This window comes from Branchiostoma floridae, chromosome 2, assembly GCF_000003815.2.
Source record: "Branchiostoma floridae strain S238N-H82 chromosome 2, Bfl_VNyyK, whole genome shotgun sequence".
NCBI classification, from domain to species: domain Eukaryota; kingdom Metazoa; phylum Chordata; class Leptocardii; order Amphioxiformes; family Branchiostomatidae; genus Branchiostoma; species Branchiostoma floridae.
In genome coordinates, this window is record NC_049980.1 from 31728084 (window position 1) to 31745314 (window position 17231).

A 17231-nucleotide genomic window follows, 5' to 3' on the forward strand; every position below is an offset into this window, starting at 1 on the left:
TTCACATCATGGTGACTAAAGGTCTACATACATGTACTCGGCAGTGTTGGTAGCTGGTTACTTAGTACTGAGGCACAACCACAAAATCGTGATCAAGAAATTACAGAGCACACTGCCATCAGTACAGCTCTACTCTCATAGACAGAAAATGGACTCATACACAGTCAAAGGCATCCATGAAAAATACAGGCACACATGCATGGCATATCAAATGGATAGTGAGTGAGTGAGCATGTGAATGTCTCTCTCACTATTGCTTATATCACAAGAAAATAGTCTCATTCAGCTGTTATGGCAGATAAAAACAGTTCATGACAAAGTTCCTTCAAGACAAAGCCTGTCATTGCACACCAAAAAGCCAGAAAAACTACATATCTTTTCCCAAAATCAAAAGTCTATAGCAAACACAAAATGTATGGTGTGAAAGATCCATGTTTGTTTTTTTTATTCTGGGGCTTCAAGTAGTCCTGGGGATCTACCTTGCTATACTTTGGAAATGCAATGTGGTGTGAAGTCTTGTTTTATATAGATACAATTGTGTACAAATAATTTTCAGTATCCAACTAAATACATAAGTTCCACTTTTTCTAAAAGGCGCCATCTAGAGGACATGTTATGAACTGCAGTTCTTCCTAAAGAGCCTTTGTGACAAGTTTCTAAATATACAATTGTACCAAATTGAATGTTAAAATAGCTTCTTGTTTAACTGTAATGTCATGTACCTAATCTTATGCTAACTCTTTTTATCACATGATCACAGCTATATCATGTAAACCTGCCATCACCATAGCCTCATCTGCAAATGTCTAACTTGTAGCCCTGGTTCTTATCTCTGGGAGGAGCGTTGATTCATGATTTTCAACATGAACTAGGGTTAGCTAATGCCAGGAGAGAAAGTTTGCCGGAAGAGTTTGGGCCACCAGAATTTCCTCTCCCGGCATTCGAGAACTTGAGCCCATGTGAAAAATTGTGAATCAGCGCTCCAGCAAAAAAATAAAACCCCATGCACACTACTAGGAATCTGCAAAGGACGCCACCATCACCAGTGGTCCAAATCATTCTTGTTTACAACATGCTAACCCTACATTGTTATAGAATTGTCCATTCTTAAGACTGGAGTCAGTCAAGGGAGGGCTTCCTCCTTATGAGTGAAGACACCCTGGCATGATGATGATGATGATGAATTTCTTTGGATGACACCCTCCAAAACCTCAACACCTTGATATGTAAGTCTTGAGTTAAAAGAAAGGGGTGTTTTCTTGATTTTTTTTCAAAATACAAGATGAATTAGTTTACAAATACAGAGATTTACATCCACAAAATACATATCGTTAGGACCAACAAATTTAAAGTCTTCTGCTTACAAAAAAAAGTTTTAACTGACGTTCCGGTTTTTCTTTTGTTTTCCTCCATTTTGAAAAACAAACAATAACCAGCGATTACAGAAATTTAAATTTAGCTGCGAATAACTAAAAATTAGCCATCATAGAATTTCATTAATGTGGCCTCATCAACCATTCCAGACTCTATGACCATTTAGGTTATGATATGCAAAGTCTAACAGCTATAATAAGTATAAAGCCACCTGGAGGCTTCTCCACAGTATGGAGTTACATTGCACTAGATATCTTACGGTCTGTGGAAAAGGAAAAACAACAACTTCAAAAGCTGGTAGTTACTTTAACAGCACTCTGTGCACTGGAAATGTGATAAGTTTGGAATGTTTAAGTGCCAGTGTGACACCAATGACACTAGAAATTAGCAGAATACAACACAACAGTTTTTGATTACATTTAACCAATACAATGTATGTAAAACATAAACATGAACAGTAGTAGTTGTATCTAAGTGTCGTAATTTAGTTTCACAAGGACTTGCAGTCTATTTCATCATGATCAAACAATTGACAATAATCACAATACATAAGCCTATACAAGCGTCCATACAACTTCATCATCATTACAAAACAAATGGTTAAATCATATTTACAGTTTTTGTACAATATCTCACACAGTACACACCGACCATTTGGCCAGGCATGAAGATCTGATCACTTATGGCAATGAAAAGACACAGCAGCACGATGTTCACATAAACATCACTCAGTGGTCACTGGGCACTCACCCAGATATTTACTCTCTAAGCACAGGTTTTGACTCTGGCTCTTTTTTGATTTGATTTTAGGCGCTTTAGTTGGGTTTTCTATTTCATGTCTGCCAGCCAATCTCGCGGACATTACAAAAATGACACAAAATTGAAAACCTACAAAAAAACAGCCAGAGCGAAACCTCTGCTTTGACAGTACGATATATATACAGTATCGATGCATCCCTTGTACATGTATTAAAAAAAAAAACACTAACAAAACACAATTATTATAATTGACCTCTTAACCTTCTTCCTAACCCCATAGCCAATACAGCTTTGGTGCCAAATGGCAACCTTAGCATACTGAAGGTCTAACATGTTTAAAAACATGTATGGCAGTGAGGAGCTGTCATGGAAACATAAAACACAATCATGGATAATAAAGATTTTTTTGTACGTTATGCCATACTCAAAGTAAAAAGGCATATTACTTGATCTGCTAGGTCAGCATCCGGTACTTATTTTCGAATCGCAAAACCAGCAAATGGAACTAGAGTCATTGGTTGTGATTCTATCAAATGGAATGTTACTTACAGTCATTGCATTGGTGAAAGAATTGATTTACAAGTAATCTCATTGCCTACTTTGCTTGTTTCCACATCACTGGAATGTTGCAGTATTCTCTCTAAGCAGAGACTGGAGAGAGTTGCTGGCTTTCGGACAGCTAGTATAACAGTGATGTAGTATGCACTAAATAGCACGAAGGATAATATTTTGCATATATTGTGTAAAGGTCAGGCAAATGTAGTTCCATAGCCTTTTTGTGGCCGTATGAGGCAGTGGGTTGTTATCCACTGTGTCCGGGAAGTTTAAGGCGGAGCCCAATCCTCTCCTTCCACCGCCTTTTCCCTCCTGAAGCTAGGCGCCCATTCTTACACCTGGGTGGAGTGAGGAAAGTCATGAAGAGTGCCTTTCCTGAAGGCACGACATCAGTTTCATGTCAGGAGACTTGAATCCAGTACCTCAAAGTTCTGGGCCAAACACCCAACACCACATTACGGCACATGATGCAGAGACATGTAGTATAATGATACCTTACATGATTGTGTACCATTTTGCCAAATTCCGGTTAAACTTGCATTTGCAATGGGGATGCCATTATAAGAAATTGTGCTTGACCATAAGAAGCCAGATCGGACCTTGATGCTTGCTATTAGTGATGTGAAGTTTTTCGCTCATGCCTCTGACGTGTCCCCGTTGTCCGGCATGTCCAATGTGATGCTGTGCATACTGTCTGAAGATACCAGGCCTTTTGAGTGGTCTCTGTTTGTGGATGGACTCCCTTCTTTGTCGAGTGACGCCACCATAGCTTCTAACTCGTCTAGCTTACTGTTGTCTATTGGCATGAGACTTTCTCTCACGACCTGTGGGCTATCGTCCGCTCTCTTTAAGCTTCTGTTAAGTTCCCTCATCAGGGCTTGCTGTTCGGGAATCTTGTTATTGGAGGCGTTGAAGTTTTTGTTGGCCTCAACAACATTAGAGACGTTGTCATCCTCATCTATGGTCTCCTGTGTGGTGCCGTTAGGCCTCTGCCACTTTACCCTTGCGTCTGTTCCGTCCGCCTCCGACCGACTGAGCAAACGTTTGATGCTCCATCTTGGGCCTTTGGGGAAGTACTTCCTGTCCGAGGACTTGTGCGGCTTCTCTTCCACGTTGTTGTCCTCCCCATCACAAGGCACCTGGATTTTGTTTTTCTTCCACATCAGGAACAGAGCCACTAGGATGGCTAAGATGATCAGCACCATCAGCGTGACAGCGATGCCCTTCCACGCGGATGAACCCGCCTGCACGTTCCGAGCCGCGGGCTTCGACACGGGCAGATCGTCGAACGTCAAACAGCAGGCCTGCTGGCTGGGATCCTCGGGCTGGGTGCCGAGAGGTGCCCTGACCTGACACGCCCTCGGGAGCAGCCTGTTGAAGCTTGTCACCGTCATCTTGGCACTGCAGTTGAGCAGGACGTTCTGCGCTGACTCCAGAAGACAGCAGGCCTTCTGTTGTTGGGCGAGCATGTTCACGCACATGTCGCTCTCTAAGGTACAGCGGGCGGAGTTCTCATCCACCTGGATGTTGATCCTGTGGACCGTCGTCATCTCGCAGCCGTTCTCCTTACGGGCACAGGTGATCTCACCTGACGTCTCCACCTGGGGACGAAACAAGAAATGTTTTTGAAATGTTGTATTTTTATTTCCTATTAAACTTTAATTTGTAGAGTGAAACTTATATTTGCCATAAAATACAGTAAGAGCATTTTCACTAGATGGCTTTAAGATAGCGTAGTCACTTATTCGTGGTGGAGGGGTTACCACGAACAATGCGATTATAACACAACAACTTCCATGTGTCAGGAAACCATTTGAGTTTTCAGCAAACAATACGTAATGCATAGACAGTCCGCCTCTCTACTACTGTGCCACACACACCTGACGTCTCCACCTGGGGACGAAACAAGACATGTTTTTGAAAAAGCTGGTGGTGCTAAAATGAGTTCAAGTACCCGGTTCAATGTACTAGAGTTATCAACTTGATGCAAGGATTGATGTGCTCAAAAATCCATATTTTCCTAAGATTTTCTTAGAATGTAACTCCCTGCCACCAAGTTCTGTGAGAGCATCCTCACTATAGATAGCTTTAAGCAACATTTGCAATCAGATGTACAAAAGAGATCTCACCTGTGAGACAGAGTGACAGGCCTTTCAGTTTAATAAAACCAAAGGGCGGTTATGGCGGCTATACCTGACGAGTTTTAAGCAAAACAATACTCATTCTAATGTATAGACCACTCTGTGACATCCAATTGCACAATGTTAAAGTTCTCTTCTGGCAACCCGAGGAGAAAAGAAGAAGGGGACGACCGAACCTGACACTTAAGAATGTACTGGAGAGTGAGGTTGGACCGAAGGACCGCAACCTGCTAACCGCCATGCTAGACAGAGATGCATGGTCTGATATTATTAGTGGCACCTCTTATGAGGATGAACTGAACTGAACTGAAAGGTTTCCAGCACCTGTCTGAGAATGATATAACTATCCTTCCTGATCGCCCTGCTCAGCAGGCTGTCCGGCCCTGTCCACCGTACATCAGTGATGTCCACCGTGTCATCAGGACTGCAGGACACGTACAGGTCCGACCCGTGGGTCACGTTGTGCTGGGGTCTGGGGGAGTCACCGTTACCTGCAGCAAATACAAACATATCTGCACACTTAGATCTCCTGCGAGCGGAGAAGAACATACTGGAAACTAATGGTGAAGGTTGAAATAGGTCCTGAAAAAAATCATCCTAATTTGAAACCTGGAACACTGTCAAAGCTGATTTTGAGCCAAAAAGCTTTAAATTTGTTTCATGCTATCCATGGAAAAGCACAATTGGACCAAAAAATGACCAAAACAAAAAGTTTTCTGCACCGCAGGAGTGTTAAGTTGATTTTAAGTATAGGATTTTGTTGAGTGGTAAAGCACAATTAGAAACCACCAAGACCTTGCCTATACAGTTCTACATGGAATGATGACACCTTATTTCACACCTTTTAGGTTATAAAATCTACATGGCTATGCATGTCACCTGTGTACAAATCACTACAAGCATCCCAACACCAAGCAAACCACTAACAGATCTACAAAATCACTACAGACCAATTACACTAAGGCGACACCATGGTAGTGAAGTTGATACGTTTAAGAGTGAAGTGAGTGATGGTAGGATGCAATAAGTGTAGACTCTGCTTTGCTAGAACGTTTAGCATTACATGTAAGCCACAGCATGCTGCTATAGCACTACAGGCCAGCAAGGTACAACAAGAAGATGCACAAATGATGTTTAGTCAAACCAGAATCTGATGATAGTACAGTCAAAACAAAGACCCTCATGGGGCCAATAAATCTGTTCTGTGTGGAGGGGTGCCCACTATACACATGTACATGTAGTATAGATAAAATTCTTCATGTTTGTGTCAATGGAAAAACAGTGACCAAGTGACCATCTCTACATAACGTCAAGACTCATGGTTCTTATGTAGAGAGGGTCACTTTTACATGTTTGACTGCACATAGAAAAAGGGCACAGCATATCATAAGCAATGCAGTGTGTGTTAGCAGCGGATGGAGGAACATGACATAACAATGTTAGAAATGTGTAGGAAATAGAGAAAAGCCAAGTAGCATGATTCGTTAGGATTGGCTGCCCGGGGGCGAAAAAAGTTGTTGACAGCCAATGAAAGTAAAAATAGAATTTTGTTTACCAGCATCTCTATTGCTTTATCCAGGATGTTACCAGGCCTAGGAAAATTCATGTTGTGCTTCCGATTTTCAACATCATATACTAAACCAAACAGATTTATGTTGTATAATAAAGAAGTCAATATCTACGACACATTCTCACTAAGTTTTTCAACAGTTCAAAACCTGTTAACTAAGAGTACAAAATATTACCGTTTCAAAAATTTTGTCACTAAGATTGAAAATTTCATTTTGGTCATTTCATGTTCCTTGCCAGTGTTCGACCAAAGGAAGCTAGGGTTGGCAGGTTTTGGAAGGGATCAGAAACACAACATTTTTTCCAAGACCTGATATATAATCTATGAACAAAATTCAATAGAGATGCTGGGAAACGTAATAGCACATATCATATAAAAGAAATCTCAGTTTGGATCACAGCATGAAATACAGCAAGGACATCAGACAAACCTCTCCAGCGTCGCCTTTTTGATCCTGAGCCAGCTAAAAAAATTTGAAATTCAGAAGACTTCATTAGAAATGGGTAATTTTATCGAGAGTCAGAGTAACATAGCTGTAGAATGGTCAGGTAACTGTAGAGTGTATAATGGTACAACAACACAACAGGAGGACAAAAAATAAATAAAGTAAAAAAAAGTGTAAGAGAAACTTCTATCATCCAAAGAGCCTATCCAAAACAAAGGATAGAGAAAAATTTAATCAGGGTCCAACTACATCATGTAAGTGGTGTGACCACTGTTCTACTGTGGAGCCATGGGTCACTAATAACACAAAGAAGTATACATTAAGACTTGCAATCAACTACATACAAACAGATTTTACATACTGTACAATCATACAGATTTTACATGACGTTTTTAAAGTGATAGACCATTCTGGTAGGTAATCTTTGCGAGTCCAGGACTCGTAACTGTTGGCAACATGTTTTTTTTTTTCAATCAATATCCAATCAATATCATAATAATTATGGTTCTGGAAGTTTGAAAAGAGAAATTGTAGAAACAGTACCTTCACATCTGCAGCCTTGCCTTAGAGCATCTCCCATGAGAACGTCCTGGAGCAATGACTGGTCACTGTCCCTGTAGAGACACATTTAGTTTTGTTAATAAATCATCTTCTGAAAACACAGACACACACATGCAGAAACATAGACACTCACACGCACACGCACACACACAAACACATACACACAAACACACACACACAAACATGATAACACACAAACACATACACACAAACATGAAAACACACAAACACACACACACACACACACACACACATACACACACAAACAAACACATTCTTCAGTGTGTTTGAGGTTTGGCTCTCCTCAAACACAGGACTTTTTTATGTCCCACTCAGAAATATGTTCATAAAGGCAGCACTTAGGAGCTTTCTTTCAACTTGTAACCATTTTTTCATTCAATATGAGAACTATAGATCTGTTCTACACTAGAGTCTATGAAGATACTTACATGTCCACAGCAGTGCACCTGGCCTGAGACCTGCTCCAGCCACAGTAAGGATCCCTGGCCGACACACAGGCCACGCACGACGTGTACGCCCCACAGTTGTGCAGGGGCAGCATGCGCACTCCGGAGTTGGAGCCGATGTAGATGGCTTTCTACAGTTGCAATGGATAACAAGTTGATGAGTTAGGGGCAGTATGATATATTATATTTTTAAACGCAGAGGATGAACTGAACTGAACACATTCAAGTATTGCCCAAAACAATATACCTCAGAGAGATTCTGCTAAACTAAGGTTAAGGTTTTCACTTGTGTAGGCGTGACCTATAACCAGCTGTTAGCCAATCAGACAATTAAATGTTTTCTTTAGGAAAAGTTGATTCTCTGATTCTCTGATTGGCTGACTGATGGCCCACAAAAGTGGAAACTCTTAGTTCAGTTTGGAGTCTTCACAGGTTGTAAAAGCCAGGGCAAGACTCAGGGTAGGACAATGTACATATTAAAAACAGGGAAAGCAGTCAATTTACTGGGTTAGACATCATTTACAGTGTACAGGTGAATTTGGATAAAAAATAGATGGAACAATCTGGATAACTTACCTTTTCCTTTGACAGCTTCAGTGTTGTTATTTTTTCCTGGGTTGCCTGTGAGACAGGAAAGGGTTTTAATAAACATAAAAGGTAAATTTTGCATCTTTTACTTTATCTATACTTCAATTGTTATAACAAAATACATTTTCTATTCCTCAACTTCTATGCAGAGTCTGACATAAATCGAAGAGAGCGGACATACTTTAACTTTTCAGTAGAAAACTTTTCCTACACAAGCAGACATTCCCTCAGGACCTTACTATTGGAAAGTTACCTTAACCTTTAAGGTCTGTCAGAATCTCTGCTTTTCTGAAGAAATATAGTTATTACTGTAACAGTTGCAATAACACCTTCACAAGGGATGCTGGCTGGATTTGATTAAACATGAAGGTTCCATACCGGAAAGACGTTGATCTGTTGCACGAGCTGAGCACTCCTGGGTCCCGACGGGTTGCTCACCACCTGCTCCACTGACTTGTACAGGGTGCCGTTGTCTGAAATGTAGACAACAACTTTATGTTAAAAAGGGTAAACTTTAGGTAGTCCCACATCATTTTTGAGGCTGTATGCATATGGACAGTGGGTCGTTATCCACTGGGTCTAGGGCAGAGTATGTGCATTGGGAGGTGCCGCTTCACAACCGAATTCTGGCACGCAATTTTACACCTAGGTGGAAGACACTTGTGTGAAGTACCTTACCCAAGGACACAAATCTAGTAATAGCTGGAGTCAAACCCATGGCCTCTCAATCTCATGTCTGTTTGCCTGGCCTAGCCACTCAATGCCACATAAAAACAAAATAAACAACTAGAAAGGCCGACATTTGCTTGAGAGCAAATGCAGCATATTTCAGCCATCTCCCTCCCCATGCAACAACAGACTATTCCAAAATCACCCATGTGCAAGAATCGAACACTTTTGTTTAAAAGTCACTTCCACTAATGACACTTAATGACACCCAAAAATGAATCTTACAAAATTCCTAGTGCAAGAATGGACTCTCCCAGTGCACCCCATGTGAATTTGCACAATAGACCAGTCCAGAAATACTCTCACTGAAAACATGGTCAAGGTTGAACTAAGCAAAAAAGGCATGAAAGGGTAAAATAGACCAGTCCAAAAACACTTCCACTAAAAATGGAATATTGAATTATCACCTTTCTAAAACTAAATTTGAAAACATCCCCATGCAAGAATGGACTCTTTTTGCGATGCCCCTATGTAAAGTGGTGCAGTCCAAAAATACATCCGCTAAAATTGGACTTGGACGTAATCACCAAAGTCCCAAAAATGGATTTTAAAAATCCCCCCATGTAAGGATCGACTCTTCCAGCACAACCTATGTAAAATTGCAAAGTTGACCAGTCAAAAAATAACCACACTGAAACACTTTGACATATCAAATCACCAAAGTCCATAAACAAATTTTAAAAAAATGCCCCCCTCCGTGCAAGAATGGACTCTTCCAGTACACCCCATGTAAAATTGCAAAATAGTCCAGTTCAAAAATACTCCCATTGAGAGACATTATATAATCAACAGTCCAAAGATGAATTTAAAAAATATGTACCCCCTCCGTGCCAGAATGGACTCATCCAGATAACACCGGGCTCACTGATTGGCTGCCAATCCCCTTCGGGATGTTGACTCAGGCTACGTGATTGGTTGCCTCTTTAATCAAGTTACTAGTATATATAGACATGTGCGCATGCTGTCTTCAGGTGGGAGAGGTCAACGACCTTGAGGTCGTTGACCCTCTGGCCAGTGGAGAATTACTAAAAAAAGTACCCAAATATATCATTTTGAAGTGGTTTATGCCAGAAATTATACATGGGTCATTTGAATGAATATCTAGTGCACCTATTTACCAAAAGGTAGGTCATTTGGTTACAAGACCAGGGAACAGGAGCCAAAAGCGTACGTTTTTGGTCAAACAATGGCCAAAAAATTCCAAAACTAAGCATTTTGTTGTACCGTATGCCAAAGGTGTCAATGAATTCATGTGCGCATATGTAGACGGCACTCCTATACCAAATTTCAGGTCATTTGGTTGTAAAATGGGGGAATAGGAGCCAAAAAATGTCATTTCTGGGGCAAAAAATGCCCCAAAATACCAAAATTAAGCATTTTGCTGTACCGTATGCCAAAATTGTTTTTGGAATTTTGTGGGCATATGATCAAGGCACCTCTGTACCAAATTTTAGGTCATTCGGCTGTAACACCAGGGAACAGGGGGGCAAAATGTACATAAAAATTGCAAAAAACATGAATAAAATCATTTTAAAGGAAGATATGAAAAAAATGAGAAAAAAGCACCTGGGTATTGACCCACTCTACCCTTGTGCCAAATTTCAAGTAATTCGGTCCAGGAACGACGGAGTTGAATCGATTTGAAGATTTGACAGGAGAAAGAAAGAAACATTACGAATACAATATATTTCACCATACCTATGGTATGGCTGAAATATAAATAGCAAATCCACACCCACCTGTCCCTATGAAGAGCACATTAAAGTCTTAGATGCCGTTAGCCGTGCGAGTCCGGTGCACGACGAGCTGGGTGAAGCGGACGCCCAGTTTGCTGAGCAGTGGCTGCTATAAGCGAGATTTAACCAGGCTAACTCTGAGGTCAATAGGACCCACCTGTCCCGATGAAGAGGACATCGAAGATGCCGTTAGCCGTGCGAGTCCGGTGCACGACAAGCTGGGTGAAGCGGACGTCAAGTTTGCTGAGCAGGGGCTTCTATAAGTGAGATTTAATCAGGCTAACTCTGAGGTATTGAATAGGACCCACCTGTCCCAATGAAGAGCACGTTGAAGATGCCATTGGATGTGCGGGTTCGGTGCACGACGAGCTGGGTGAAGCGGACGCCCAGTTTGCTGAGCAGGGGCTGCCCCTCCTGCTCGGGCAGCTGCCTCAGCGAGGGGTCCATCAGGGGTGTGGAGCGCGCAAACTTGTAGGTGTCCTCGTACTGGTCACAGGTGCTGTTACACCTCAGGCACTGGGGGTGGAAGAAAGGTTTGTTCAGCGTGAATGAAAATTTTTGGTCAGCAAGTTTCCTAGCTGTTTCTGTAGCAGGGCAAACTTGTATAAGGTCTCATTGTAGTTAGTCTAGTCATGACATGCAGTTACAACTCAAGCACTGGGGGTGAAAGAAAGGTTTGTTCAGCTTGAGTTGATAATTTGTTTGTTCAGACCCTTGTAGTGCCTAGTGGCATACAAGTTTCCTTACTATTTCAATCTGTACGAGCAGGGCAAATTTATAGGTGACCTCGTACTGGTCACACATGCTGTTACAGTTTAGGCACCAGTGAAAGGAAACGATAACGATAGTTCTGGGAAAATACGAATTTTTGAACACATCAATCCTAGCTTCACTCTGGTACTTCAAAGGAGTGACTACTCCTTGTTCTTTTTTGAGTGTTTTCTGATAGTACTATGTCAGAATGTACCTTTCCAGGTCGTGGGTCCGGCACCTCGCTCTGCATGACCCTGGTCCACGCTAAGGAGTCGGCCATCTTCCTCTTGAACTGTCCCATGGAGAACAGCTGGCGGATGTCAGAGATGCTGTACACACAGACAGCAGAGCCTAACACGCTGTTCCTGAGGGGATAAAGGAGGACACTAATCTTACCATCATGTTCAGGGACCTGCAATGGGGGTACAGTCAATGTTCTATGCTAAATTCAGAGAGGCAGCGGCAGCTACATCTTGCGTAAAGAAATGTTATATTTCCATCACCCAACTGACTGTAAATAAATACAGCAGCAAAACTTGCTGATCCAAACACTTTTTTTTCCACAATTGCTCAGAGGAAATACGTCCAAAAAATGTGCAACCGACCCTATCTCTTTCAAGACTATTACTGGAAACACAACTTGATATGACCTCATGATAGGTATATGACTCTCTGTTTTACAAGATCTCTATGGCTTTGTCATTTGATTTAGAAGATGATGTCAACATTGTGAATGTTCACACAAACGTCATAGACAAATATATTAGTTACTGTCACTCACTCTGGTGTTGTGAAGACTCCATATATTACTTCTCTGCCACCTTCATCAAAAACAAATGTGCCCTCTGCAAGAAAATAATACTTATTATAACAACAAGCCACTGATGATGTTGATGAATTGTAGAATGTTATGTTTCCTAATGTAACCATATTGCAGTATTGGGAATACATCAATTGCATCTAAAAAATAATGTATAACTCAAACATGGAACATATGAAACAACTTTTTGTAGTATTCACAGATTTCTACATAGACTCCGAACAACTAACCCCTTTGTTAAGATGATGAGCCATAGTCCAAACCTGAATGTTCAGTACATATCCAATCTGTTTGGTGCTATACTTAATTTTACAGGTCTTTTCCATGGGTATGTAAAAATTCTTTACAAATAACATGACCTAGAAGTTGTAGAATAGCATCACACATAGCACATGTGGCCAGACACCAACAAATGAAGCGGTTAGAGAGACAACAACAAAAACAACAATCACAAGAGTGAAAAGGTTAACCTACGTATTTCATCAAAGTAGAAAGGCACATTTCCAGGGATGGAGCAGTCGATCCTGGCCTTCAGGAAGGTGGTGAAAAACCCGCCCAGGTAGTGGGTGGTGCCTCCCTGGTCATTCTGTAACAAAGAAAATCATGCTAATTTTTTTTGTACAATGATATAAAAAAAAGTTTGAACATTTTGCTGGTAAAATGATGAGATAAATACACATAAGTTATCAATACAATATTGTTTTAGATATCATGTTTAAGTCACATTGTATATCATGTTTAAGTGACAAAAAAAAAACACAGACCATTTCTACATCATTTCTACATGATGGTAAATAGCCACCGGTGTGAGTTTTGCAAGGATCTATGGCTTGGAGTATAGTCATGTACATGTCCAAACACCTTGTTCCACAGACTCTTTCCTTATATTACAAAACATATAGAGAACCAAATTAACAGTTCATCAGTTTCTGTGCTATTGAAAATCATTCTACATAAAAGTTGAACTACGCCAGTTATTCCCAAGTAACACAAAAACTGGTGTCACCAAAATTGTTTGCATCCAATTCGATCATAAGTTGCAAAAAGTTAACCGCACCCCCATCTCTGTTAAGGAATAACTTTTTGCAACTTGTGCAAGATTTAGAAATAACATTTTAACTATCATGATATAAATATCAGTCGAGTTGACATGGAGGACACCCACCTTGCAGACCTGTGCTACCCTGGAGTACACGGCCCTGCCCACGATGGCATGTTCCACTGCAACCTCCCGGAAGAAGAAGTACACCTTCTCATCCAGGGGAGTGGGAGGGTTGGGGGGTGCATACACAGACACAAACTCTGGCTCTGGAAAAAAAAACACATAACCAATGTGTCATGTTTCACATTTTTCCAATACTCTAGGTAGCATGCAAAGTTCATTGGTCAATGGCCCTGCCTTTGGAACTAGAAGCCGTGAGTTCAATTCTGGCTATGTCACTCACCCGACATGCATGCTACCAGAAAGAGTTGCAGTCTTGAGGACAGAACGTTAAGCTGTGTATCATGGTCCAAGAACTAGGGGAATTTCCTTATTGCAATGACTTAAATACAGTATAGTGACTGTCTTCTCTGATTATCATAAGATTGATTTCAAATATACTTTGTATGCGAACCTTGAATGTTTAAATAAGTAGAACTTTTATTCTTTTATAGTCCTTCTATTTTGCAGTTGACTGTATAAAAACCACTGTGCTTCTTTTGCATCAATAAATCTTTTCTATCAAAAGTACAGCTTCCAAAGAGGTACACCCACCATTAAACCATTTGGAGTCCCTGTCCTTAACGGTGGTGAGAACATGGGGGAAGGTGTTGGTGAGGTTTACATCAATATGCTACATTCACATTTACAAGTCCTATGCTAAGTTACTAAATAAACTTTCGTAGCAAATAAAGAGGTTAAGGTACCCACCATTGAACCATTTGGAGTCCCTGTCCTTAACGGTGGTGAGAACACGAGGTACTGTGCTGGTGAGGTTGGCTGGTCGGCGGGAGATCAGGGGAAGGCTGGCCGTGAAGTCTGAGAACTCTGCCGAGAACAGGGCATCACCTGGGGGATGGGAGACAGGCAGTTTACATCAATATGTTTTGGCATCCGTCTGTCTCGGAAGACAATGGAGGCAGACAGGGTGGGTTTTAAGGCGACCCGTCTGCCTGGCCTGCACTTTTTAAGGTGAAGGAGGGGTGTACACTTCCTTCTCCACCACCCTCTCGTCCACTGGCGCACTTAGTCCTACAGGGGCAATTGTTTGCAACGTGTAAGACGGCCCCAGCAGATGCAGGTTTTGTTATTTGGAGTTTCCGTCTCCTAGGAGGACTTCCGACCAAGGATGTAAGGGGTTCCTCCTACCCCTGACTCGTGTGTCATGGCGGGTGCGTCATGCCCGAACATGCCCCTGTGGCCTGTCACCACAACAAGGCCTGTCACTGCCACTAGCCGAAGCTATGTACTCATTTACACCTGAGATAGGTGAGGAAAGTCGTGTAAAGTGCCTTTCCCAAGGGCACAAGATCGGTGACACGGCAAGCGGATTTGAACCCGGGACCTCTCGGGCCTGAGACCAACGCGCTCCCGATCGTGCCACGCGGTCCCACACATCAATATGGTACATTCACAATGACTCACACTCACTCATTCAGTCCCGTAGCTTGTAATAGCAGTAGGGGCAGCTTGTCGGTCCACAAAATGTTCTCCACACCTGATGGTCTTCAGCCAATCTGGTTCGCTGGGCCACCGTCTTCCCTCACAACTCCTTGACATCGCTGATCCATGTTTGGCGGGGTACCTCACTGCCACACGCCCCTTGCCTTTCCATGTAAGACTGTGTGATTACAGTCCTTAAAACTAGTCTCACATGGCCAACCATGGCTTCCCAACCAATGGCATCATGCAATCTCGTTGCACGCTGTTGTCGTACTTCCACCAATTTTCCTTAGGTAAATTGGGCCATAAGCAAGCCCATCAGTGGTTAGGAGTTGGTTGGCCAGGCTGCCTACTAGTCTTGAAAATTACAGACGACTGTAAATTTTGGTCTTTTGGGGAAAGTCATGTTCCATGTTGAATTGGAAACAAAGGTATTGGGAACAAATTTTAGTAAGCTATAAAGGTTTTAGCTTGCTTACCAACAAATGTAGCTGTAGCTCTCTGCTTGGGGTCGAACGGGCAGATGCTGTTTCCTGGTGCACTCCTTCTGCGCAGCTCTTCAACAGTAATAGCCAGATTACGCTGAAAAATTACAAACATCACATTTAATTTTTCAATCTCCACACTGGTCAACTACTTCTTCTAAAATACATATTGAGCATTGACAAAGCATGATGGAAAACATTTCATCTTTGACACAAACAACCTTTCTATAAAACTTTTTTAGGACACTTTTAGGTCTTGTAAAAGATATGACAGCGAAGCATTCGTGTTTATGGATTTATTATCAAATATCATCTATCATTATTTAGATTATGACTTGATTCATTAAATTCTGTATCTTGATGTCATCTATATAATCACATTTGATCAATCTTTACATCTTCTGTCATGACCTTAATGAAGAGCAGCTAGTGGACTGATTTGAATTTTTTCTAAAGGCTCAAACAAACAAACAAACAAACAAACAAACAGACTTACTGGTACGTAGGCACACTTCGGGTCGGCTGCATTGGTTCCACAGACAAAGAGAGAATCCTGCCCAGCAAACAGCAGAACCCGGATAAAGTTGTGACACTCTTTCTGCAAAATGATAGACAAAAATCATGTTAATCTTTCATGTTGATTCTGTATCAGAAACTACTCTATCAGGGCTGTATTGTTCATTTTTGTCTGCTGTCTTAAGCTTACAAAAATACTGTTTCGTCAATTTTATCTCATGAAGTTCAAATTTTTTTAACAGAAAAGGTGACATTTTTCCATTTAAAAAATCCAGAGGGGGACAGGTCCTTCAGACAGCCCTGCACTCTATGCAAAAATGATTTAACTCAAACATGCCATTCACCCACAATTTTGTACACGCTAATCAGACGTATCTTAAAACACTAGGTCATAAATCAGCAGTGCAGGCAGTTCAAAATCAGTGTATCTGATAGTGTTATCTGTGCACACTTCTCATTAAGAATGACTGGAAGGCATGAGACTTTCATTTCCATCTAATCTAAATAACATCAATGTACACAACATATACTAATGGAGGCATTATCATCATTATCTGTGCCTTACTTCAGTGGAGGCCCTTTTATATAGGGCGTAATCAGCTGTCTTAATTTCACGAAACCCATAGCTGAACCACTGTAATTTAAAGTAGAGGTTAATCGGTGCATTCAACGTCTAGTGTAACTGGCACCTGCTGTGTATTTAGCACAAAGCAAAGCCTGTGAATTTAAGATGATAGTAAGAACTTTGACAGTACCCTTCTATGCATACACTAATATATGCCCTCACAGTCACAGCTGAGATCTTTAGTTTTTCATGAATACTTTATACAAACTATGCATAAAGCTTAAGATACATCTGTAAAAATGAGGGCAGAAGCATTTGGGTTTGAGATATCAATTATGCTTTTTGTCCAACGTAACCCAATATTCCCTTAAAGCAGTGGAATAAAGCTTTTATAGACTTTGAATATGAAAAGCTACTGTCATATGTACATAAAGAGACATAGATTCTTATGAAAATAATTATGATTACCCCCATATACGCTATCTCTCATTCACAATTCAATAGGGAACCTTTCCAGCAAATC

The 17231-nt window shown here is 41.2% G+C and overlaps 1 protein-coding gene across 3 annotated transcripts in view; it reads right to left on the bottom strand.

Annotated features, from left to right (window-relative positions):
- Positions 1-284: 284 nt before the first annotated feature.
- LOC118407238 (semaphorin-1A-like) overlaps positions 285-17231 on the bottom strand; it is a 47317-nt gene continuing 30370 nt past the window's right edge. The window contains exons 5-19 of one of the 3 annotated variants that reach the window (XM_035807708.1): positions 16124-16225; positions 15622-15724; positions 14411-14548; positions 13664-13806; positions 12973-13084; positions 12460-12523; positions 11893-12043; positions 11234-11441; positions 8839-8933; positions 8449-8493; positions 7855-8003; positions 7388-7458; positions 6830-6862; positions 5154-5320; positions 285-4289 (exon numbers count right to left, since the gene is read on the bottom strand). In XM_035807708.1, the coding sequence (XP_035663601.1) occupies positions 3324-4289; positions 5154-5320; positions 6830-6862; positions 7388-7458; positions 7855-8003; positions 8449-8493; positions 8839-8933; positions 11234-11441; positions 11893-12043; positions 12460-12523; positions 12973-13084; positions 13664-13806; positions 14411-14548; positions 15622-15724; positions 16124-16225 (2547 nt within the window). In that variant the 3' untranslated portion in view covers positions 285-3323. The remainder of the gene's footprint in view (positions 4290-5153; positions 5321-6829; positions 6863-7387; positions 7459-7854; positions 8004-8448; positions 8494-8838; positions 8934-11233; positions 11442-11892; positions 12044-12459; positions 12524-12972; positions 13085-13663; positions 13807-14410; positions 14549-15621; positions 15725-16123; positions 16226-17231) is intronic. The other 2 variants (XM_035807701.1, XM_035807715.1) reach the window with 2 other exon arrangements.